The sequence below is a fragment of the Canis lupus genome, chromosome 1 (assembly GCF_011100685.1).
Source record: "Canis lupus familiaris isolate Mischka breed German Shepherd chromosome 1, alternate assembly UU_Cfam_GSD_1.0, whole genome shotgun sequence".
Taxonomy (NCBI): domain Eukaryota; kingdom Metazoa; phylum Chordata; class Mammalia; order Carnivora; family Canidae; genus Canis; species Canis lupus.
In genome coordinates this window covers 55,545,594-55,572,217 of record NC_049222.1, presented here as the reverse complement: position 1 = coordinate 55,572,217, position 26,624 = coordinate 55,545,594, and the positions used below count along the sequence as shown (strand labels likewise).

Sequence of the window (26,624 nt, the reverse complement as noted above, 5' to 3'; positions counted from 1 at the left end):
GCCGTCCGCCTTCCCAGCCCCGGATGCTCACTGCAGTTGTTCTAGGGGTGCTTCCTGCTGCTGTTTTGACCACCTGCATTCATACACTGCTGGCACATGTGTGGACATCAGACTGCACACCCCGCACGGAGCTCTAAGGAGGTGCGACCCCTAGGCAAATCCAGCTGGCGGCAGGTGCAGCATGGAGTGTGTCGTCCCAAGTGTGTCCCGCTGGCTGCGCACCCCCGTGAATCCGTCCTCCTCCCGCTCCAGACCTCAGCTGCCAGGCTACTAGGGAGCTGGGCACACGACACGGGAAAGGGCCGGCCAGGCCCGTCACCTGGCGCCTCAACGCAGTCTACCTGCACAGGTGTCAGTTTCCGCGCTCTCTGCACACACGAGGCTCCGTCCCCTCTGTCCCGCACCGCAGGGCCCATCTTGTTTGCTTCAGTGAAAATTCTTGGAGTAAGTTGATTCAAAATCAAACAAGCAGCAAGTTCACTCTTTTTTCTTTTTTCTTTTTCTTCTTTCCTTTCTTTCCTTTCTTTCTTTCTTTCTTTCTTTCTTTCTTTCTTTCTTTCTTTCTTTCTTTCTTTCTTTCTTTCTCTCTTTCTTTAAAGGCATCCCAAAGGCAGCTTTTCCATAACAGATTAGTTCTACCTGTTAATCTGACAAGTGACCTCGCCGTGGGTCATCGGAAAGGAAAAGGCATCCATCCAGGGCAGCTGCACACGGAGAGCATCCTTATTCCTTTAGAGCCAAGAGCACACTGTCCCTGGGTCACTCGAAACACGTGACTGACATACTGATGACCCCAGTAATGTGGGCACGATAGACACTGGACTGAAATAACTACTGGCAAGAAAACATGACCTTTCATGTCCATCATAGAAAAACACGAGTATATATTGTTGAAAACACATACAGAAACCCACATCTTATGATGAGATTTTCCAAGATTTTCCTTCCCTGTGACTGGGGGATTCTCCACGTTGAGTGTAAAAACCCACTAACTGCCAACATGCTGCTTATTTTCTAGGCGTCCTACAAAATAAAAAATAAGCATTAATTGGTCATCGTTCTGACTTTGGGACCAAAAGATCATGTGTCTCAGGAGGGAATTTACTGCCTGCGCAGTGATGGGCCCTGAGACCCACATGGCACTGACCCTGGGTCAGGCTCCCCACGGGCTCACTTGTGACTAGAACTGTCTTCCTACCTACTCATCAAGGTCATGGGGGTTAGAGGTCGTGGAGGGCACAGGGCAAAGCGCAGAGGAAGAGCCGCCAGTGTCTCTAAGCAGTGGGCCCAAGGGGGTTGCCGTGCTGAGCACCCGGCTTTGTTCTCTGTCCCCACTGGGCTGTCCCAGGGTAGAGCAAGCTCTAGTGATGAGCAAAGAGGAGGCAGCCTTTCTGGGGGTCCTGTAATGCATTCTTTGGTGAGCCCTGCTCTCCAACTAGTGTTGATCTGACCATCTGTCCTGCCCAGGGAGCCTGGGGGCTGGGGTGTCTCTTCCTTCACAATTTCTGGATGACTTAGGTTGTCCTAAAGCTTTGCGTGTTCTCTATCATTGGGGGCAGTGAAATATACTGTTAGTTTCCTGTGTCTGTTTTAGCAAAAACAAATGTAATTGGGAAGTCACACGCAACATTGGGTTTTGAGGGATGACCTACTTCCTCCATCCAGGACCATGTTTCCAGGCTCATATCTGATCTTCACGCACCCGGATGCATAGCGGGTCTCCTGGTAGCCCGTGCAGTACACAATCTTGACAGTACCATCGGGGTACTCCCTCCTCTCGAACCCGGCCGTTTGAATTTCCCTTTGCCCATTGCTGAGCATGATTGTTCTGTCGCCATTCCTGGTAGTGGGGAGAGCAACCTGGTACCTGCACGGTGGCCGGTGCTGCCCAAGAGCAACCTGAGGGAGCCACATGGCAGCAGGACCAGGTCTGGAATCCTTGTTCCAGATCTTGGTGGATGAGGGGGCAGAGCAGGGAAGGCACACAGTGGGTTCAGGGTGTTGACCGAGACTCAGTTGGGCTGAGGAAAAGTGCGAGGGAGAAGGACAGGGTGGCGGGTCTGCTCATGCACCTGAAGTCCTGTGCTGGAAGCTCTACCTGGCAGGAGGGAGGAGGGGTAACAGGGGGATGACGGGACTGTGATAAAGAATCGTACAAGAAAAGTGACCCAGAGCTCATGCCAACTGTGCTGTGGAGACAAGTGGCAAGTGTGTGTGCTACAGCGTCCAGGAGGGCTTGTGGGGCCGCAGATGGCCGCCAGGTGGGGACAGCTCGGGTCTGGCCCCCAAGCACATGGGGCGTTCGGAGGTAACAGGCCCTGGGAGAGAACGCCCTATCGGTGAGTCTCTAATTGTTCCTCTGTGTCCTGCCCTGGACTCGGGCTTCCAACATGATCTGATGGGGCATTCGCTGAAGCCAGATATTTTGAGGTTGCCAGGAGAGCATGGCCAAGGTCAGGGAAGAGAAGGGGTCAGTGCCTAGATTCCAGCTCTCTACACAGGGAGCCAAGTCAAGGTCATAGACAACACCCAGGGTCAGTGACATCATTTTCTATCCTTTCACACAAATACCTACACCTTTACAAAAATTAAAATAATCTAAAGAAATTATTGACCATACAACCTGTCCTAACACTGACCTTTCCACGTGGACGACTGTCCCATCAGGAAACACAGTCTCTTCACGTCCATCACTCAGACGTTTCACTGTCCCATCTGGAAGCACGATTTCCTTTGAGCCATCGGGGTGATGTTTTTCTGTGGAACAAATGTTATAAAAATAACGTTTTTAATGTTTTATATAATCTTTTATATAAATATAACGTTTTATATGAATCTCCCTAATGTCCCAGCTGCATCTTTCAGCTGCTCAAACATATTTTGTGGTGACCCACTCCGCAAAGCATTAGTATTCCAGACCTGGTTTCGTATCCTGCTCTATCATTTTTTATTTATAGTTGATAATCTTGCTCCAGGCAGATTAATTTCCTTGGGTCTCATTAGAACACAAAATTTCTATTCTCCCAACTTTGTTCAAATTATCCCCCCAGCTAAAATGTTTCTTTCTTTCCATATGCTTGCTGGCTCCATGGTAGAAGGTAATCATCAAACCCACGGCAGGTGACCTTGGGCTTCTGAATGCCTTTGACTAACTGTTGTCAACCTTCACCTTTACTTTTTCACAGTGACTTGGGCTCTCAGACCAGAGAACGTGGTAGAGATCCAGGCCTCTCTGCACAGTAGCCTCCATAGACCATGGTGACTTCCGACCTCATGCAAGAGACAGAGAGATCCCTTAGGGGTGCCTGGCTGGCTCAGTCGGTAGAGCATGCAACTCTTGATCTCAGGATTGTGAGTTCAAGCCGCACGTTGAATGTGGAGCCTATTTAAAATAATTTTTAAAAAAGAGAGAGAGAGAACCCTTGGGAGCCACAGGGCTCATTGTGCAACCTGCTGAAAGCCAGCTCTATCTAATGTTATTATAGGAACAAAAGCATGGTTATATTGCACGCATGTGGTATAAATCCCTGTTTGCGTGTGTTTGTGCACAAAAGATGTTAAACTTATTAACTGATCAGTTTCTGTTTTCTTTTTTAAAATATTCACTCGTGAAATGTCTGGATGGCTCAGTGGTTGAGCATCTCTCTGCCTTTGGCTCATTACGACCTGGTCGTAATCCCAGGTCCTGGGATCGAGTCGCACATCAGGCTTCCTGCAGGGAGCCTGCTTCTCCCTCTGTCTGCATCTCTGCCTCTCTCTCTGTGTCTCTCATGAATAAATAAATACGATATTTTAAAAATAAATAAATTAATAAAATATTCATTTGCTTTTTGTTTTGTTAATAGCAATTGCAGGCAGACAAGAGGCAGCACCAAATATACATAAGAAAAATAAATGCTGGTGACAAATCTCGTAACTGAGGAAAAATTCTACCCATTAAAATATTTTATAGCAAAAACCTGTAGAAGTTGGTTTTTTTTGTTTTTGTTTTGTTTTGTTTTGTTTTTTCCTGTGATATATTGATGGAATCTCCCAGAAGGGACTATGGGATTCTTCTTCGGAGCAACACAGCTGAGCACCACTGGGCCCACTGACTTCCTGGTGCATCCTCAACACACAGGTCTGCTGATCTGTATGAATTGACAAGAACGTGTGTGCGACACACGATTGCATCTATAAAGTGGCAGGAGTGGAAAACGAGGCCTTTGACTCTGCTCCGGAAATGTCAATCACAAGAAGCAGTTTTGAAGACACAGACGTGCCTCCCAGGACAACGACAGGACTTGGAGTTCCTACGGAGAGAGTGCTGTGGTGCACTGGAGACGTCCGCGTGGGCCCGCTGACGGCTTCGAGGCTGAGAGACAACAATGAAACACAGGTCTACAAAGCACCTCTCTCTTTCAGACGACCCGACTTAACACTAATCAGCCACCTGACGCGGCGTGCGTGAACGAGCAAGTGTAACGTGCCATGTCAAAAACTGGCTGGACGTCACTGAAGACAGCAATTGCTCTTGCGTCCACCTGTCTGCTTATTTGCCAAGTCGGAGCCTAAGGGACAGGCTGTGAAGGTCAAAGGTCCAACCAGATACAGCTGAGCATCAGCTGGAAGGAGCCTGCTTAGGGGTCCCTCGTCCATCCGTGACGGCCTCTTTAACGATGACCTTGACTCTGGTACCGGGCAGGTCAGACGCTTCTGAAAACATTTCCACTGCCAAGTATGATGCCAGATAAAATAACCCTGGAATGTGTTTAAATTAGGTCCTACACTCATGGTAAAGACCAAACATCACAGTGGCTGCTGAGAAGCAGACAGAACAGAAGCTAGAGCTGTCCTGCTGCCAGGTGCTAATCACGTCCCAGGCTGGACTCGTGGTGGCTCTGCGGGGAGTCAGCTCATCCCTGCTTAAAGATGACACTCTCAGAGGTCATGCCCCCCTCCCCCGCCCATGCACGGATGCCCTGGGAAGCATCCACCTCCGGCAAGGGGTGTGCAGCAGGATAACTGTCCTTTCCTGAGCATCCTGAGGAATCTGTGGAGTCGGGCACACCCCAGCCCAAGACGCAAACCTAGAGGAGCCTAGGCTGGCAGCGCCCTGGTGCCTATGGCAGAAGCAGGCACAAAGCTTTCTGGATCGATGGACCCAAACTGAGCCCCCCAGGATTGCCGCCCAACACAAGCAGACAGCTGAAACCATGAAAACAGTGAGGGAATGTACCACCTGGGGAAGGAGCCAGCACATGGTCAAGTGGCCAAGCGCCAGCAGCACCAGGACTCCGACGCCACGAGCGTGATGCCACCAGAAACGGACTCCAAAGGGAATGCATGTAAGAGCATTTCAAGAATTAAAGGAAGAAATTGAAACCAAGAGAGAAGTGATATTAGCAGAAAAAGACTAGGTAAATCTGAAAAAGACCAAAATGAAGCGAAAAATATGATCTTTAAAATTAAAGCTAGGGATCCCTGGGTGGCGCAGCGGTTTGGCGCCTGCCTTTGGCCTAGGGCGCGATCCTGGAGACCTGGGATCGAATCCCACATCTGGCTCCCGGTGCATGGAGCCTGCTTCTCCCTCTGCCTGTGTCTCTGCCTCTCTCTCTCTCTCTGTAACTATCATAAATAAATAAAAATTTAAAAAAAATTTAAAATTAAAGCTAAAAGGTGTATCGAAGAGCACGTAATATTCAGCTGAAGAGACAACCGATGAACTGGGAGGTAATCTTAAAGAACTCGCCCAGGATGTAACAAAGACAAGAGAAATGCAATGTGATGAGCAGCAGGGAGTGTAGGGAGCAGGCGAGGTCCCACACCCGCACCTGGAGGGACAGGGGGACTGTGCAGGAATGTCATGCTGCTGGGGACCACAGCTGAGGACTTCCCTGAACTTGGAATGGGAATGCCAGGGCACCCCGTTACATTTTGAGTTTGGGATACACTAATAATGATTTTTAGAATAAGTATGCCCACATGTGTATTGCATGGAACTTGCTCATGCTAGACAATCACTCGTTGTTTTCCTAAAATTCACATTTAACTGGGCCCCTGCTAAGACTGGACCCCCTCCTTATGGAAGGCGTGAGTCATTCAACCTGAGAAGCACGGCGCCCCCAACACACAGAATGCAGCTACATCTGCAACTACCCCTATCATAACGGGCTGGGAGACACAGCATTTTCTAAAAGCAGCAGGAAAGAAAAGAGTTCACCTTCGAAGGAGGAAATTAGGTGGATGTCAGACCTTCCAGCAGATGTGACAGAGGCAGAATTAAATCCTCAACACACTGAGAAAAATTGCTTCTTGTCCTTTTGCTCAAAATTCTCCAGGGATTTTCCTCGGCATCAAAGTGCAGGTTCTACACACTCCAGCTCCTCACGCTTTGACCTCACCTCCTCTACACAGCTGTGACTCCTCCCCTACCACGCTGGCCTCCTTGATTTTCCTCAGTCATTTCACTTCTCTGCTCTCTCTGGAATGCTGTTAGCCTGGTACCCCTGTAGCTCTCTCCCTCTCATGTTGCCCCTGCTTCTCCTTAAGTATCACCTCCTCAGGAAGGACCTCCTGGATCACCCTACTGTCAGGGTATGGGAAATAACAGCCAGGTATAAAATAACAACACCCTCTGCCTGCACCTCCCTTTCTCCATTTTTGACCTTCTTACTTTTTTCTATTACGTTTATTTATTTTTTTCTATTGAGTTTAATATGTGTTAATTTTTACTTATTTGTACCTCTCTGTTGCTTGCCTCCCTCCCATAAACTTCACAAGATGGGACTGTCTTACAGTTTTGTTCACTGTCATGCATCCAGCTCGAAAACAGCACTGGCCCAGGGTAGGCACATAATTGTGGATATTGTTACTATAAATATAGGGGTGTGTGTATCCCTTTGAATTACTGTTTTTGTGTTTTTTGAGCAAATATCCAGTAGTGTGATTGCTGGGACATAGGGTAGCTCTATTTTTAACTTTTTGAGGACCCTCCATACTGTTCTCCAGAGTGGCCGCACAAGTTTGCATTCCCACCAACAGTGCAAAAGGGCTCCCTTTTCTCCACATCCTTGCCAACATCTGTTCTTTCCTGTGTTGTTGACTTTAGCCATTCTGACAGGTATGAGATGGTAGCTCACTGTGGTTTTGATTAGTATTTCCTTGAGGATGAGTGATGTTGAGCATCTTTTCATGTGTTTGTTGACCACTTGTATATCTTCTTTGGAAAAATGTCTATTCATGCCTCCTACCCATTTTTTAACTGGGTTATTTGTTTTTTGATTTTTGAGTTATTATAAGTTCTTTATATATTTTAGAAACTAACCCTTTTATCTCACACATCATTTGCAAATATCTTCTCCCATCGCAAAGGTTGCTTTTTAGTTTTGTTGATTGTTTCCTTCATTGTGCAGAAGGTTTTTTTTTAAGATTTTATTTATTTATTCATGAGAGAGAGAGAGAGAGAGAGAGAGGCAGAGACACAGGCAGAGGGAGAAGCAGGCTCCATGCTGGGAGCCCGATGTGGGACTCGATCTCAGGACTCCAGAATTATGCCCTGAGCCAAAGGAAGATGCTCAACTGCTAAGCCATCCAGGCATCCCCCCCTTTTTTAATGATGATGAAATCCTAGTGGTTTATTTTTGTTTTTGTTTCCCTTGCCTCAGGCGACATATCTAATAAGAAGTCTCTATGACCAATGTCAAAGAGGTTACTGCCTGTGTTCTCCACTAGGATTTTAATGGTTTCCTATCTCGTATTTAGGTCTTTAATCCATTTTAAGTTGATTTTTGTATATGGTACAAGAAAGTGGTTCAATTTCATTCTTCTGCATATGGCTGTCCAGTTTTTCCAATACTATTTGTTGAAGAGACTGTCTTTTTCCCATTGGATATTCTTCCTGCTTTGTTGAAGATTAATTGACCATCCAGTTGTGGGTTCATTTCTGGGGTTCTTTATCCTTGAAAACACAACTTTTAAAACCCTTGATCTAAAGGCACTTACAGATTTATGCACCATACATAATGTCCTCAAGCACATATGGAACATTTGGGGGAAAATGACTACACTTTAGGCCATCAAGGAGACAAGGGATTTCAAAGAAAAGGTAATAATGCAAGGTATGGCTTGACACATCTTAGCTAAATTAAAACAAACAGCGATAAGAAAACTAAAACACATCATGCACTTGGAAGTTATTTTAAAAACACTTTTAACATAACACATGAGCAAAAAACAAAATAAAATTACAGTAAAAAAATAAAAGACACTTAAACTGCATTAAGAAAATAAATGTTAACAAAATTTGAAGGATACAACCAAAGAGGTGCTTAGAGAGAATTTATTGCCTCGAATATTTATATTAGGGAATAAAGAGCAAAAAGTTAATGAGTACTTATTTCTACCTTAAGAATTTAAAAAGAAAGTAAAGTCAAGCATAAAATATAATAAATAAGAGGGCTTAAATTTGTGAAAGAGAAAACACAAAGTTATAGTATAAAGCATCAACAAAGCCAAAAATCAGTAATTTGAAATACATAATAAACACAAAGACCTTTGTAAAGTTGGTCAAGAGAAAAGTATTAGGAAGGAAAGAGGAGTTACAGCCACAGATGAAGCAGAGAACTAAGAACATGAACATAATGCTCTGGAGGGTAGAATCAGATTGTGTCTGGCTTCTGGGATCCTGAGGGACGACCCATTCATTCTGGGCTCAGAGCCAGACTGTCCATGAAGCCAGCACGTGGGTGTGGACAAACTTTGATGCTCTCAGCTTCTTCATCTCTAAGATGGGGACAGGGAGGGCGCCTATTTCATTGGATTTTTTTAAAGGTTAAATGTGTAGATGGAAAGCACCAGAAGAAACCCTGCCACATAATGAGGGCCATGTAAGTCAGAGCTATTCTTACTATTATATTAGGGATGTAGCTTTCATTAGCTAGACGTTTCCTCACTTCTCTTACTAACCACTAGACCTCAGATATGAGGCTCAGTGGAAAATGTACAAAAGATCCAGAGACCACTTCCCAAAATAAACAAAAGGAGAACGAGCAGATGACAGTGAGCCTGGAGAGGCAGGGGAGGGTGGAGATGGGGCAGGTGGAAGCCTTGGCTTCTGCAGGTGGGAATGGTCAAGGAGACAGAGAAAGTAGATAGAGACAGACATGGGTCAAGAGTTCCAGAAGAAGAAATGAGAACACAATATCATCAAAGGTAATCGTTATGAAACTTCTAGAGTGGATATAAAAGTGTAAATCCATAGGTGTAAGAAGCACCTCATATTTCAAGCAGAATAAATAAAAAGAAATCCTAGGGATTTGTTATGGGTGGAATTTGTTCCCCTGAAGTTCCTATATTGATGTTCTAACTGTCAATGCCTCCGAATGTGACCTCATTTGAAAATAGGGTCTTTGCAGAAGCAGTAAGTTGGGATGAGATCATGGTCCTGATCTCTTATAACCGGTAAACATGCAGACGTATGATTGGTGAAAGGGATATTGATAGATACAGCTTACTCTCTGGAGGTCAGAAAACATGATTATGTATTTATGTACATGTATACATACACACACAGAGAATGACAAAGCAAATAAGACAAAAAGCTAAAAATTGGTGAGTCTGGGTTAGAGTCTTACAGGAGTCCTCTGTACAACCAGGAAGTTTGAAATCACATTAAAATAAATTATAATCTTTTTTAATTTAGAGCAAACAAAAAATAAAGGAATAGAACAGCACAGTTAAAGTCTGCGCTAATGGACGGACATAGAAAGTAATGCCAGCAGTTACAGTGTGTACCTTTCTCTCCAGCTCACGTGGGATCAGGACGCTGAATACACTGAAAATGAAGTAAATACGAGCCATATAGACCGTGTCTACCAAATATTGTGCACACACCCATCACTGAGGGGAGGAAGTTAAGTCAACACACTTTAAACAGAAGGGGAAAGGATCACACTGAGAATGATTTCTGGTATCACACCAACAGGGCAGCACTGTGTTGTCATTCCTGTCATGCCTGGTGACCCACACTCGTACCACGCCAACAAAACAGGAGGCTCCTTCAGCTCTGGAAGTTTCCTTGCCCGCTGTTGGGGATTCACAGGCAGTACTCCCTGTACTTGACACACCCAACCTGGGCTGATTAATCCCACTTCCTTCAAAGGGAAAGGGCAGGAAACCACCTGGATGTGAGAAAAGGAGACTTGGGTGTGAATGGAGGTCATTTGCGTGCTAGTTGGTTAATGGGATGGCTAATGTTGAGGGTGGTTTTAATTCTGTGGGTTACAGACTGGGAGAAATGGACCCTGCCCCTCACAAGGGGAAGTCTTGGTTTTGTACAATTTCAATTTGATTGGTCTGAAAAGCAGAGGGCAGTACTAACCCATCCCAAACTAATCCATAAAGAACAACAAATCTGTGAAGCACCTGAGCGGTATAAAACACAGTCATGGTTTAAAGACATAAATGCAAAGCAATGAGCCTTTGGAATCAAAGCACATCTCTTGCACATTAAACAAGGAAGCTGGTCTTTGAACAGAGACAGTTGGTGGCCGCTCACAAACTCGACCCTTGTCCTGGCCACTGCTGAGGGCACTTTTGAAGTTTCACCCTCTCTCCAGACTTGCCAATCGGGCCAAAGGCAATTTCAGAACTATTTACAGGGGTCAGGGAGGATATTTAGCAATGTTGCATGGAAGCGTTCGGCCCAGCATGGGATCCAGTTTCAAATTGGCCCCAGATCAGAAAATGACAGTTTTCCTGTGCAAAGAAGCCAGATTTAACCATTCCTGCTGCTAGAAGCCAGGCAGGAAACAACACAAAAATACAAGACCCAAAAGGCAGAAAGCTTTCCACGAATGCAGTGGGCCAGACTGAGAACGTTGGAGGCAGGCTGGGAGACAAAGCTACAGAGCCGTAAGGACAGAAGGCCATCCCAAAGTCCACGGGAAATTAGCTGCAAGGAATTTTCACACAGCATATTGGAGTTGGCAGGTCTCCTTGGCATTCTGATTAATAACTCACTTAACATGTAAACCGTCAGCCTCGATAGAGTCTAGAAGAAAAGGTTAGTGCTTGGAGTGCGGGCCTAGCAGCAAGGTAGGGGCCCTGGGTGGAGCAGAGCATCGGACAAGAATAGTAGGGGACCCCAGAATTGGCTCAGGATTAGCTTGGACAGGGACAAGCATGACCCAAAGAGTTCTGGTCTTTGCCACAACCAGCACCAAGCATTGTCACCCTCACCTCAGTGGGGAAGACCAAGAAATTAATATCAGATACAAATTCCATCCTAGTGTTCATACAAGTATATATCTCCACATCACATCCCGTGCTGGAGATGCCATCCATGTCTATGTAACCCCTTTGCTGAGTTTTTAAAGACCCAAGTAAAGAAATCAGCAACAAAACCTCCTCCTTATTGAGATACTACATATTTTCCCTAAAAGGAGCCTAAGGAACATATTAATAGTCCATGAAAAAAGCATTCTGTGGTGACCTACATTTATGAAATAGGGAATGGTCCTTCCTACTATCCCTTCCCAGGGAGCCCCAGTTACCAACACAATACTAAAGATGAAATAGAGAGGAAAAGGGTTAGCTTCACATAATCCAACATTTTCCAAATCTGTTTGCTGGGCCACAGAACACTTTTGTTGTTAATGGTGTGGTTGGCAAATGTTCTGAGAATAGTTTGGGAAATCTCGTGGTTTCCCGAGCTGGAGCTCCCCAGCCAGCTGCTACAGTTGAGATTTGGGGAATGGGGGAGGGAAACCCAGACATGCAGCGCCTGCCACATTGGCCAGCTCTAACAAGGCTACAGCACTGCTAATGGCACCCTGGACATCCAGAGCCAGTGTGGGTGTCAGCCTCTGTTCTTGGCACTCACCACCTACTGGCCCGTGGGTCCCTGACCAGTCCGTGGGTTGGTGCTCCTCCACATGATATCGATGATAAAACTCAAAGAGGTCAGCCCCCCTGGGGTCACTCAGGGAGGAGTCAAAGGTGGCTAACTGTGGTCCACAGTTCAGTATCTCCCTAAAATGATCTCCTACTAACGGTGCTCTTGTGCAGTGGACTATACATCCCCTACCAACACCACTCCTGTGGAGAGAGCAGAGACACCCTTATATGGAAATTCTGGCATTAAGGTTTTTTGGGGTTGTTTTGCAATTATGGTTAGACTTCTTAAAGTAGAAGAAGAAAACCAAGGAATGAAACCCAGATCAAAATACTCATTTTCTAGCATATTCTTTCAACCTACTTTATAAATAAGACTTGTACAGAAACAATAACCACTGTATAGTTAAACTAAATGACTGCATTTACTGATCACAACATGTTAAAAATTAAAAAAAAAAAAAAAACAGACCTATGGCCTTCTGCATGATGAGCATCCTTGGTGCTAAGCACGCCTGCAGAAGAGCTGGGTTTTCAAAGGCAGAAACAAACTGCAGTGGCTGTACGTTAGTAAGTATCCTGAAGCCACTGCACTTTGTTTGATGATGTCTGTGAGGTTAGACCAACCTCCACCGTTTGTTGGGTCCATCTGGGCACAGCCCACAGCCTTAGAAGGCTTGCAGGGTGGTGGTGGGGCAGACCTGATGAAGACCAGCTTGGTGAGAAGGAGACCACCAGCCAGGCCCTACTGCACACGCCAGCTCTGGGAGACACTAAGCTCCGTCATCACAGCAGTAGCCCATCCCAAGAACACAAGATTTGGGAAACTCCAAAGCTCAGCCTGGGGTCAGGGCTCTGTTTGTTTCAACCAAGAGGGCAGCTACTCAGGAAGACGGAATGCCTCCTATTTCACACAAATGGTGGTGGTGACCATGACAGACAAGGAAGACACTGGGACAATGACCTACTTCCATTGTACACTCTCTTAAAGTTTACTCCAGAGGAAAACTCACATTCCGACACTGGTGGGAGACAATGGTGACTTGACAATGAAGAGGATGCTATGACACAGTGTCCTCTAAATGGGAGAATCGCCAACTGGTGTGCCCCACCCATTTAGAAAGCAGGTTCTTGCAGGCCCTCATAGTCATTAATATGAAAAAAATAGGGACTCCGCATAATGAGAGATAAAATTAAACTGTTACAAGATGAAGCAAATTCACAAAACCAAAAATCTCGGATTTTAACCAGAGCATGAAATTCTCAGAACTTCAGAAAGAATGTGACAGCTGTGGAGAGAGCAGACGTAAAGCTATGTGGCATGCCATTCGTCTGGCAAGTGGCTCATCGTGTTTACCCATCCGACACAGAACGTGAACACGCAAACCCAGACAGCAAGTTCTGATGGCATTTCCTTAGGCATTCGGTGCATTCACAGCCCCAACTCAAGCAGTGGGTTCAGAGCTATTGGATAAGAATCAGGAACAAATGGATCCTTGGCTTTTCACGACGTAACTGAAGCCCTGAATTATGTGGACCATTGTTGCCGTGGAGAATCTGCATAACAGGCTCCAATTAGGTGAGCCTAACATCCCTACCTAAAGCACATATGCCTCACATGCACTCAGGAAGCAGGTAACCACGTGCCACTCACCTGTCTGCTTGTTAGGAAACTGCACAACTTCCAAACCGTTGGGATAGGTTGTGCGCGTTATCTGAGCATCTGCATAATAGTAAATCTGTAAGCACCAGAAACACCCGTGTTGGGATGCTGTTTGTGTTATCATTTTGAACCTGGATTTAACCTAGTGAAGTACTTCCTGCAGGTGGGAGAGGCCTCCCCTGTCCATGGGAAGACACTGGGACTTTTCCTTATTCTGAGAGGTTACTGACTATGGGGTGGCCCTGTCCTTCACCTGGGCAGAATCTGAAACCCAAAACTCACCCACCCAGACTCATTGCCTTGGGGGATCTATACCCTACCCAGGCCCTGTGATGTCATGACAGGAATGGTGAGCATGAGCCATGAGCCCCATGATCATGAACCACCCAGCTCGGACAAAGCATGTGCCAGCAGCTTGAGATAACACAGACCAGCTCCCATGTCATTCAGACACCCAAGCCCAGCCTCTGGAACTGATCGCCCAATTGTGAAGTTTCAAATCAGTGTGACTCCTTTGGTTTCCAACCAAGTGGAGAGGGACTGTGGGGAAGAGCAGTTGTAGACAAGGATAGTGATGGGGAAAGCAGGAAGGGTTCCCCTTAGCTGAGCGGCCCTGAACCATACAGGACGGAGGAGAATTTAAACAGAAGAGGGGCACAGAAACAAAAATCTATTTCATGTTAATGTTTCCAAAGTGAGAACTTGAAAGGCTGACATTTTGCTCGACCCCTAGTTTGGGGGGCCTGGCCCAGTCAGCTTATGTGGGTCAGGAACAAGAACAGGAAAGGAGGCTCCATGAATAGCTGGGGGAAGGTGTCTGATAAAGTGGAAATATTGCACACACCGTGCTGCTGAGAGTGAAGGGACTGGCCTGCCCTCTTGTTCCTGAGGCTTTCTTCCTGCATGCATAATTTTTCCAAAAACGAGACACAGCGAAAAGTGCTTATTTCTCTATCATTAGAATGATTTTAGGTGCAACCCCAGGCTGAGGGCTTTGTTTCCTCTCAAAACCAAAGAGAAAGGATGGTGGAGAAGAGCACCGCTCACTCACTCAGCAGGTGCCCTGCTACGACTTCCCTTAGTCCGCCATGACTGTCCCTGGGACCATGCCAAAGACCAAGGTGGGGAGCCACTCCTTCCAATGACAGCAGTGCGGCTCTGGGCTGAGAAACAACTTCAGGAGACTCCGGGTTCAGAATTTGAAATACTGAAGTAGGCGATGAGACCAGTATCATCTATTACTCAATGGACTGTGACATCATAAAAGTCACCATGTACATGGGGTCTTCTAGATTCTCCTTGTTACTACACAAGGGGGGTGGGATTACCTCAGGCCAGAGAAAGGACATATGACAGTGATTCCAGGGCTTCATCTACATCAGGATTCTAACATCCGCCCTTGCCAATGGCCATAGGCCTTTAGCTGGGGTAAAAGTACAGAGCAGTAAGCAGGTGCTTCTAATTAAAACCAGTAAAACAAAAACAGAAACCAGAGAAGAGCTCTGTGGTCATTCAGAACTCCCTGAATTTTCATCCCAAAGCTTGGTTAAAAAGAACAAAAAACAAAACAAAACAAAACAATGACGTTGATTATTCTAAAAAAAGATTCTAAAAAAGAAAAAAGACTCTGTACTCACCACTCTCTGATCTGGCAAGATCTTCTTCACGTCTCCATTTAAATACCGCAGGACAGTGGCCTTCCTGCCAGCGCCTCTGTCCTTGCCGGTGCCCTTTGACAAGGGGATGACATCACAGCCGTTGCCAAGCCCCTGGACGACCTTCATGGAAACACGAAAGTTCCGACATGAAAAATTACTTAAAGCCTGATTCTTGTGGTTTCATTATTCTTACTCCATTCGGAAGCGTTATGTGCCTGTTGCCTGCCCGGCACTGTCAACAGCAAGTGTTTTATCTTCACAAATACGAACTCGGCCAGCCCCCAAACCTCAACACATCCCTGAATAAGGAATGTTACGATTTACCCTCACACATCTGTTTCTCTTACGTTTATGTTATGAAAACTTGCCTATATCATCAAGTCATTCACCATCAGTCTAGAAAACCCACAATCATTGAGTTTGGTGAATTTGGGAATCCTAGATCATACAAATTGCAGGCATTACTACATAAAAATCACTATTTGTACATTTGTTTTCATCCCTGTGTCATTCTACCCTGACCTGAAGATTTACCGACTTCCATCAACAATCGGCAAACTGTGTAACTTCAGAGGCATAAGGCTGAACTAGGACTTTTGAAAATACCATTCACGTAACTACTAACAGATGAGGAAAAAAAGATCTGGGGGGGTTAATATCTGTGCATATGAAAAATCCAAATGGTAAAATATGCTGTTATTAATTACACTGTGACCTTGTCACTCTTGACCATAGCTCAGGAATACAGTTCATTCAACTGAGGGAAGATGCAGGGAACTAAAAACCTCATATTTGGCTTCTCAAAGCCACTTCACTGATCCATCAAGCAAAAGCCAGCAGTGTACACCACCTGCTGACGATGGAACAGCCGTCAGTTTGAGGTTTGAACCAGAACCTCGTTTGCCTGGGTCCCAGACCAACCAGACAAATGAAGTGAGGTTGCGTTCAGTTCAATTTTAGGAGATTAACTGGGTAACCCACAATGAAAACTCCAATGAGGTTTAAAGAAACAAGAACTTCTCAGAAATGAAAAAGCACGGGTAATGTTTTAAACATTCCACACAAGAAAAATATTAAAATCAGCTATAATTTTTTGTTTACATTATAAAAAGGGAGAAATGACCAAATTTCAGCCTATCCAGTGCAAGTCACACAAGAGACAGACCCAAAGCAAGAGAGACAGGGAGGTGGTGGTGATTGGGAGAATGAGGTGGGGGGCACGAGGAATGCACAGGGGCCAACAGGTGCATGAGGCCTCAGGGCGGAGACCGTGAGCTGCGTTCCTACCCCACAGCCTTTGAGGCATCTAAGATTGAGTGATTCATCCACATACCTACTCAATAAGTATTTAAGGAGTTATTACTTCCTTCTCACAGACCTACTTGCTGAAAGGGTAAGGTGAGTCCTTTAAACTATGTGGTTTTCCCCTCTAGAAACCTGCATCACGACTACACTGAGAAACAACACTTACATGAATTCAAGCTGTCCCTGCGAGTAGCATTCCCTGTCGCTCACTTATTTGAATATTTTCTCTGCTTGAGGAGGACTCCACAGGCCAGTGGAAATGGCTCAAAATGATGGCTGTTGAGGGGTACCTGAGAGCTCAGTGGGTCAATGCCTGACTCTTGATTTCAGCTCAGGTCATGATCTCAGGGTCATGAGATCGAGCCCCACATTGGGCTCCGCTCTGAGCATGGAGCCTGCCTGAGATGCTCCATCTGCTCCTCCCCCCACTCAATCAATCAATCAATCAATCAATTTTAGAATGATGGCTGTTGAGCAAGACGCTGGCCCATCTCTTGCGAGCACCACTGCCACCACTGCTGCCGTGTCCCCAGGTGCATACGAGACACCAGACACGATGGCTGCAGTGCACACCTTCTGCATGGCTTCCTGGGACAACCACAGCCCTGCGGACGTGTCCTTCACAACCGGAAGGGCTCCTCAGGGGCTGAAATGTGGAGGCTGAGACAGACTTAGGACAATAAGAGGCAAATCAGTTTTAAGACATTTTTCCTATTGGAACATGTGTGGCTTTATGTCCTAGAAATAAACTGGCAGACACAGACCCTACAACAGTCCCCTCCGAGGGATGCTCACCTGGCCGCTGGGTCCCACCCAAGGCACAAGTGCACATTGCACAGGAGCCTGGCCTAGGAAACAGGGGCGCCCACCTACCATGCCATCTGGGTGCTGCGTCCCTCCTTCTTTGTGCTCCAGTTTTCTCTCTGCTTCCATATGGGAAGGTCCTGGCTCTGCAGGAGGATTCTGTGGGAAGAGAACAACCCTGGTCCCATGTGGGTTCCAGGAAATGTGCGGTTCCAAGCCGGAGAAAGCTTGTCACCCCGACATCTTACAGCCCTGCACCCTGGGTCCATGCACTGGGTGGTGGGCGGTAGCTGGCCACATGGTGTGTTTCTGTGAAGGGTTATGTCCCAATCTCCTTGTTGGTCAGACCTGGGCCAGGATGTTCGTGGGGAAAACAGTTACACACTAATAAGGAAAGCATCCCAGGAGCTTATACATTTGCGTTGATGATGTTGGAAAGAGCAAAACAGGCAGGCTTTTCTTGGGAGAACTGGAGATAAGTGGGCCCCATATTTTCCTATTTTCCCCTGATTGCCTACTTTTATATCTTAAATAAGTTTACATCCCAAATTTCCTCCCATGGAGAAAATTATTTCATTTCATTGACATTTGTTATTAAATTTAGCACATAACAAGTGGACTGCTCACTAGGGCTTAAAGTATTTCTGCTATATTTGCCTTTGGTTCTATTTTAATTAAAAATTATAAAATAAAAACAATATAAATTTTGATCTGAGAACTCTTCAGTGATGTAAAAATAGCAATCTTGTATTGATTATGTGCAACTTCAAAATCTAAGAGAAAAAAATGTTGCTCCTTGTTGGGAAGGAGGGGCATTTGAAACCAGGCTAGTGTTCTGTTCTTCCCAAGGAGGTAGGCGGGCATGACAGTCTCAGTCCTGGGGGCTGGTTCCAGCCTCAGCCCTACTCACCTGTGGCTTGACAGTGCCAGGTGGGGCGTGGACAGACCCATCACTGTGCTCTGGGGGGAGAAGCCCACCCTCAGGACCTTTGCAAGGTAATGAACGTGTGCCTGAAAAAGCAAAGAAATTGAATTCTAAAGGACAATGCACACACATCTTAAAAATCCTAATGTAATTTCTAAGTCCAATTTAAACCAACAGTGAACATGTTCTCTTTTTTTTCATGAGATTACAAATAGAAGGTCAGTCACACAAACATTGGGTTAACAAGTGACATTTGATCTTGTAAGAAACATGAACTATTCGATAAATGCATTCAATAAATATTTATTGGATGTCACTCGATCTCAGTGTTAGGTTCGGGAGATGAAGATGGGAAGATGCTGTCTCTGCCTTTAAGCTGCTTCTGGCCCAGAGATGAATGGGAGATGAGCCCAAAAAGCAAAAAAAAACCTTATTGGCATCAAAATGGGTTTGCTGGGAGGCAGAGGCTTGCTGGGGAAGGAGGGGCTCTGCCTCCAAGAGTCGGAAAAGAGGGGTCAGGAAGGTGCAGGCAGGTGAGCCTGCCCGAAAGAAAAGGCAAAGGCTGATGCCAGCCCCTGGGAACCAGCACTGTGTGTGCATTCTCTGGGGTTTAAGGAGCGCTGGCAAAACACTGAGGACCCAGCAAGGGAATCAGAAAAGACATTCAGGCAGGAGGATGTTGCCAGCACTTGCCACAGGAAGATTTCAGGCAGGCACATGTAATAAAAGCTCATACCTTAAAGCAAGAGGCAAAGAGGAAGGACCCCCCCACCCCCCGAGGTGCTCACCATTCTTATCAGCGGCTGGGCTGTCCTCCTTGAGCCTGACATCTTCTGCGTCCTTGGCTGGCACTGGTGAGTTCCAGCCACTTGATTTTTGCAGACTTTGGGATGACTGGTGTGTGGCCTGGGTGCAAGGACAATCACAAAACCCGACCCTGTCACTTCAGATCAAAAGCTGCCTGCTGCAGAAAGCCACTTGCAACTGTCAAAGTTTTCCAAAAAAGTCCCAGGACTCCGCCCAAAGCACTGCACTCAGCGCCAGCAGGTAAGCCGTGTTTTCAAATGCAGAAATGCACTGAGCATGGCAGAGCAAAGGAGCATCAACTCCATTCATTTGCTTCCCCAGCATTACCGCTAATACCAAGAGACCCCATTTTTTTATATCTATGGCCATACAATTATTTTTTTTTATTTATTTATGATAGTCATACAGAGAGAGAGAGAGAGAGAGAGAGAGAGGCAGAGACATAGGCAGAGGGAGAGGGAGAAGCAGGCTCCATGCACCGGGAGCCCGACATGGGATTCGATCCCGGGTCTCCAGGATCACGCCCTGGGCCAAAGGCAGGCGCTAAACCGCTGCGCCACCCAGGGTTCCCGCCATACAATTATTGTAAATAAATGAAGCTATTTTGAGTAATAAATTGAGTATTCTAGTTAGGTCTAAGTGGAATGTTATTGGAATGTAAATTGTGAATACAGCCAGTATAAATAAGCAGTTTTCTAAGCGTCACCTGTTCATCCACAAATGCGGCTGGTCTCTCCTCGGAGGGCATCCCCCGGGTGGGAGGCATTGCACTTCTGTCTTGAAGACTTCTAGAAAGAGTTTCATCTCCATCTTCACATGATCTTATTTCCCCTGCCTCTGTTCTTTCTATCTTCTTACTTATCAGCTGAAAGCAAATGTGGGAGTGCTTTCACATTAATAACGGTCGCTTTACCCAAGAATATCATAAACACATCATGCTGGCTGTGACAGGAGCTACACCATTATAACTCTGTTCTGATACCCCACAAAGCAGAACTATGGACATGTCCCATTTCTCATTCTATAGCCCATGCTCTTGTGGGATTCAGGAAAGTTATGATTGATCCTGTAGAAAAGCCTAGCCGCCACAGCAAAATAAATAGCTCAAAACTGAATTTGAAAATGTATAATAAGAATTTTTCTGCCCTTTGCACAATTCAAAAATGGATGGTTTATGGCTAAGCCATGGATTGATTCACTCAGACATTCATTTATGAAGCAATTATGCTGTGTGCATGTCACTAATGCAGGTCAGTGGAGGAACAAAGGACAAGGCTGCATCTCTTAAGAGCACCAGAGAGTCATGCAGTTCATCCTAGGACTTCAGATTCTCTGCCCACATGATCCAAAAAGTAGCTTTTCCCACTTGCAATAAATGGTTGAGTTAGAGCAGATTCCAGATCCTCCTTCAGGAGTGAAATACTCAGCAGTCTCGTTGGGAAAGAACGTCAGGACATCGGGTCATCTTGAATGAGTTGGGGCTCTTCTTGGTTCACATTAACCCTGCTACCCCATGCTGGCTGAGTACACGGCACGGCTTCTCAAGGATGAGGAAGATGCAAAGCTGGGGTGGTCACCAACATGCTGGCTGCCAGTCTATGTTACAGAGGAGCTCACCCGAATAAGGAAAGTGCCATAGAGATCAAGTAACATCCACATGGAGGCCCCGAAACAAAGCCGATGTGGAAATAGAGGAAAAGCATAGCAGTGACACAAGAAACACCATGGTTTTAAAGCCATAGGACATAGGCGGTGAACAATATGAGAAGATGTGGCTGCTTAAAATCCCTACCTTATCAAACTCAGCACCCAAGAAACAAAAAGACCTAGTCAAGAAATGGGCAGAAGACATGAACAGACATTTCTTCAAAGAAGACGTACAGATGGCCAACAGACACACGAAAAAATGTTCTGCATCACTTATCATCAGGGAAATACAAAGCAAAACCACAAGATACCATCTTACACCGGTCAGAAAAGCTAAAATTAACAAGTCAGGAAATCACAGATGTTGGTGAGGATGTGGAGAAAGGGGCACCCTCGTGCGCTGCTGGTGGGAATGCAAGCTGGTGCAGCCCCTCTGGAAAACAGTGTGGAGTTTCTTCCAGAAATTAAAAATAGAGCTACCCTACGACCCAGCAATTGCAGTACTAGGTATTTACCCAAAGGATACAAACATAGTGTCTGAAGGGGGCTCCTGCATCCCAATATTTATAGCAGCAATGTCCACAATAGCCAAACTTAAGAGCTGAGATGTCCATGGACATATGAATGGATAAAGAAAATGTGGTACACACACACACACACACACACACACACAATTGGAGTAATTGTCATCAGAAAGGATGAATACTTACCATTTACATCAATGTGGATGGAACTAGAGGATATTATGCTAAGCGAAATTAGTCAATCAGAGAAAGACAAATATATGATTTCACTCATATGTGGAATTTAAGAAACAAAACAGAGGATCATGGGAGGAGGGGAAGGAAAAATAAATAAGATAAAAACAGAGAGGAAGACAAACCATAAGAGACTCTTCAATCATTGGAAACAAACTGAGGGTCACTGAGGGGATGTATGGGGATGGGATAACTGAGTGATGGACATTAAGAAGGGCATGTGAAGTATTGAGCAGTGGGTGTCATATGCAAATTTGCATAGACTGGATCCCCAAGTTTGCAAGGACTGGATCCCTGAGTTTGCAAAAACTAGAATCCTGAATTTGCAAGGACTGTATCCCTGAGTTTGCAAGGACTGTATCCCTGAGTTTATAAGGACTGGATCCCTGAGTTTGCAAGGACTGGATCCCTGCATTTACAAGGACAGGGTAGCAAGGATTACTTCAAGGAGGCAGGATTTCTCAGTGAGATGTGGGAATACATCTACTTCCTTTTAAAGATCATAAACACTGAGGGTCACCTGGGAAGAAGGGTCATGTTTAGATGACTGTCCTTGTCCTGTGACAGTAGCACTATGACTTCTGCGGCCTGCATGTTTCACTAATATCTCTTCATCAGCTGACAGAGGTAACATTTTCCCAAAAGCCGATTGAGATACCTAAAAGGCAATTTATCACAAAGAAAATTCAGAGGAAACATTCACATCTTCTAAGGTAGAGTACCTGTAAGGCAAATTCAAAATGTAACCATTCAACAACAATTGCAAGGTGCTAGGAAAAAATAGGCATGGAAGGAGAGGGGTCTTAGACTGGTTTCTCCCCCCAACCTGTTGAAGATGCTCACAGAACACAGCACATTGCAAACATGGCTTGTTTCTCATGGTTGCTCACTATGTCAAAATACCCCAGGTTCCTAAACACTACAAGATAAAGAACACCCACATTTATTTCCTTGGATTATCTGTCTTTAACTGGGAAAATATTAAAGAAAAAAGAAAATGTGACCTATTTTTAGTGTTGTCTCTCACAATTTATCAAAGATTCGAAATGCAAAATTTCAAGCTTCTCTGCTCTGAAGCAAACTCCAGAACCAGCATGAGAATTGTGGTGGGATGTGGGGTTTTGTTATTCACCGCCCAGCCCTCTGACGAGGACAGGAGGTGGGTAGGGGAGAGGGCTGGAACAGCCTATGGTCCCATTTCCAGAGCGGCTAATCCTCAGGCCTGTGCTCTCCTGCATCCCCAACTGATACACTGTCCCTACCTCTGAGCCTGTGTGTACCTGACGTGACGTGAGGCTCACATAGCCATGCTGTTTTCTTCAAATCGGGAGTGTCCTTCTCAGTGCAGATGCTCTCCTCATGAATAACCCCACCAGCGCGGTGCGCAGAGTCAACAGATATTTGGAAATTCATAAGCACATGGGCTCAGAATGAGAGTATCTGTGTGTATGAGTGTGAATTGTTGTGTCACAGCTGAAATATCCTAACTCCTTGAACTGTAAGACTTAAAAGTTCACACAATAAGTGCAGATAAGAATATTGGCACTTCCCCGAATCCACTGAAAATTAGCCCACTTTTATTTTGCCAGAATTTACATGATTTCATGTCGACATCTGTGCACAACTGTGATGATCTGAGTAACCGTGACACGTACTGAGGAACCAGAGGACAGACATGACAGTGGAGCCTGGGCCACAGCCTCTCCAGCACAGCCGCTCGGTCCCTCAGCCCTGCAGCTGGCCCCACAGCCCAGACATGGAAGCCAGTGGTCCTGCCACTTGGTTCTAAGCATAGGACCCTCACTCTGAGGTGGGGCTGGGGGGTCTGGATCTCGTCCCCACACAGTGTCCTGGTGCACGAACAGAGCACCCCTGGGGGCCTGTGTGCTGGCTCTGGTGACAGCAAGAGGGGGCCCAAATCCAGGTGGTCCAGTTCACCAGCCACATGCCCATCGGTGGGGTTAGGGCTGGGGTTAGTGCAGTAGGCAAACAGAGACGCCCGGGAAGTGCCGGCAGCGGCCCTAACAGGTTGTCAGCCGTCCGTGGGGAGCAGGCCCGTGCTGGGGCTCCGGTGCTTGTTGGCTGCCACTGACGGGGGTGCAGCAGGGGAGCAGACAGCAAGCCCTCTCACCTCCTGGAGGCTGAAGGTCACCACGGGCACTGGTGACTGTGTGTCCACCTTTACCGTGATGCTGCCTCGAGGTACAGCAAGAATGCCGTCTGAGACCAGAGGGTCCGACTTCCTTCTCGGGCCAAGGGTGCCCGTGACTGCCTCCCCAGCTCCTGGCCATCGGGGGCCCTGAGGTCTTCAGCCCGGCCCGAAGCTCCAGGTTCTGTTGTGCCAGAGCGTCTCTCCGGCTCTGCAGCTGGCACTCGGCGGCGGCCCACTGGGACTCCTGGCTCCTGACCGCCTCGTGCAGTCCCGCCACCTGCTGCTGCAGCCACTGCCATCGAGGGACAGCGCCAGGGGGAGAGAAGGGCGGACGGGCTGTCAGACGGCTGCTTGCAGGCTCTGTGAGCTAACTGGAAACGGTCCTCTGTCCCCCACCATGCAGCACCGTGGGGTCACCCGGGGCACTCCCCCTCCAGCCCGTGGGGTCAGCCTGAGACTCCATCGAGCATCTGTCACTCGTCCTCTTGTCTTGTCCAGGAGCCTCTGAGCTCATTGCCTGCTCAGGGAGTCAACCAACCCGAGACTGGGGGCCCCATCTGCCCCGTGGTGTTGGGGATACCCCTTCTCTCGATTGTTAGTATGGAATCACCACACCTCTCGCAGATTCCGGAGGACCCCAGGCTGTGTGATGCCTCCCACCCTCGGGATGGGCCTGGGACTCAGAAAATCCAGGTACTCCCCTTGCTTCTGCGGCTAATTCCTCTGAATTCCCAAAAACACAAGCAAAAACCTGTGTTGTATTGACATGGATATTTTATCAACTGTTCAGAAATTAGCAGAAGCCACAGCATTTTAAATGCAGTGTACCAGCTTTCCCACGGGACCCTTTAGGTGACACTGCTTCTAGGATAAATGGGGTTGTGGTGGGAGGTCTGGTCTTGTGCTGTGTGACCACGGCCGCTGGACACATGGCACCATGGGAGGGAGACAGGCAGAGGCCTAATGGAAGCAGGGTGGGGAGAAGCGGACCCCCCTCCGGGGACAGGCGAGGAGGCTGAGGGCGCACACTTGAAGTCACCGACACTTTCTCATTTTCTTTGAACCAAGTTCATACAGTCTCGTAGTTTCTCTTGGATCGGGGTAGTTAACAGAGACACTGAGGTCTCCCTTACACCCCCGCCCTGTCTCTCATCTACTGAGACACAGAGTTGCAGAAAGAAAAGACTCTTGTGAACCACATGGCCCTCCTGGAGGGGTGACAAGAATCATTATCCAGGGTTAAAGCATCTCCCCGGAGGAAGAAACCAGGGCGGTCTGAACGCTGGTCTAAGGTGCAGGATGGGCCAGCGGCAGGTGGACCAAGAAGCCCCACCGCCCGTCCCAGCACGGCCACTCACCAGCATCTGCTCCACCTGGCCATCCTTCTCGGAGAGCGGGAGCACCACTGTGTCCTCGAGGTGGGCCCCAGCCCCCCCATCCTCCGGGCACCCCATCTCTGCCAGCCCCTAAAGCTCCTCGGCTGCCAGCATCCTGCTGGGGAAGGAGCTGGCCGTCAGGAGTCCCCACCCTCCACTATGAGGCAAGCCTAGGATACACACACTTCTGTCGCAGCCCTTTGTCCCTACAGTTGCAGACCTGACCCCACGTGAAGGCCATCTCAGTGTCCAGAGCCCCAGACAGAGGGGCCCGACCAGACCATGCATGACCTCTCGTTGGCAATGAGAGAAGCCACTCTAACTCCTGGAAAATGGGCCCCCAAGAGTGGCAGATGTGATCAGGGTGGTCTCACAGGGAGACCTGGGGACTCAGCTTCTTCACTGGCCTGGCTGACTAACCCCAACCTTCCCCCCAAACCCCGAACAGACCTATGTCCTGTGCTAAAGGTATCGCTGTCCTAACAGCGATAGGTGGTGGAGGTGGAGCAGGGTCACCTGCAGGCCCGGCTCCCAGAGAGGTGGGGAGACGCCCCCACTGTGCTCCCACACCTTCCAGGACATCTGTGGAAGCACTCATTTCCTTGCTCTCACGTCCGCTCAGGGCTTTGCCGGAGACATGGGCCAGGGAGCCTTGTTGGGAGGACGGCCTCTCTATCAGTGCCAGGAGGTTCACGGCCTCCCTCTTCCTCTCGGCGCTAGGGGAATAGGGTCTTCATTGAAAAGATGTTGAGGGCTGACCCAGAAGCAGATCAAAGACCTCCTGGCATGCGGACCACTCTGGGGCGGGGCTGAACTTACAAACACAAGTCAGGTTATGACAAAACGTCACGTGCGTGTGAGCGGGAAATGCACCTGTTCCCGAACTTCAGGCTCCAGGGCAGGAAGATGAGCGATGTAACGACAGGAGGCCGGCTGGTTGAAAACCTGTGTCTCTTGATGAAAGAGATGAGAGGTACCAACAGGGAAGACAAGTGAGTGACCAGGACGCCCGAATCCGTCCTCGGGCAGGTCTTACCATGGTCTCGAAGCCTGCCTGACTTCACCACTCTCACGTCTCCCCCATTTCTCTGACACTGGGGAGTCCATGCTGGGTCCTCAGCCCTGCATTCTTCAGCCCTTCGGTGTAAGGAAGACCCTCTCAGCTGCCTCAACAGGACCGTCACATCACCAGTGTGCAGTGGTCCCCCGGGGGGAGGTCCTGTCTGTCCAGTGTGGCCACCACCCCATCTGGTTCTAAATGGACCCCCAGCCTTTAAAGGGGCATGCCCTTCCACTCTCCCCCAACACACCAGCCAGCTCCATGACATATTTGCCAGTATGTGATCTGAATACAGTAAGCTCATCGTGGGTGGAAATTATCTACCCAGGCAATTGGGAATGGCAAAGCCCCCTCCCAACTGACCAGAAAAAGGAGGCCTAATATCAAGTTTCCAATAGAATGTACATAGTAAGAACTCCTTTCTCCTCACCCATGTTCTTGAAGAAACATCAACTGTAAAATGCCTCTCCTAAGTCGTCTGCATGATTGTGTGATAATGAAGACGATGAAGAAGTGGGAAAATCAATGGCCAGTGTTACATGTCAACTGTTCTTTCTCATCAGTGGTCCTGTGGACACCGTAATCACACATTTAG

General features: G+C 47.3%; 1 protein-coding gene across 1 annotated transcript; it reads right to left on the bottom strand.

The window, feature by feature from the left end:
* Nucleotides 1–864: 864 nt before the first annotated feature.
* Nucleotides 865–25,098, bottom strand: LOC484082 (T-complex protein 10A homolog 2). The gene is given in 13 exon segments (XM_038526545.1): nucleotides 865–1,023; nucleotides 1,653–1,840; nucleotides 2,640–2,757; nucleotides 13,529–13,613; nucleotides 15,175–15,315; nucleotides 17,374–17,463; nucleotides 18,215–18,315; nucleotides 19,018–19,135; nucleotides 19,743–19,901; nucleotides 21,962–22,099; nucleotides 23,573–23,718; nucleotides 23,720–23,885; nucleotides 24,952–25,098. Coding segments are annotated over 13 exon segments (1,581 nt in total). The 5' UTR covers nucleotides 25,048–25,098; the 3' UTR covers nucleotides 865–988.
* Between the last annotated feature and the right edge of the window lie 1,526 nt (nucleotides 25,099–26,624).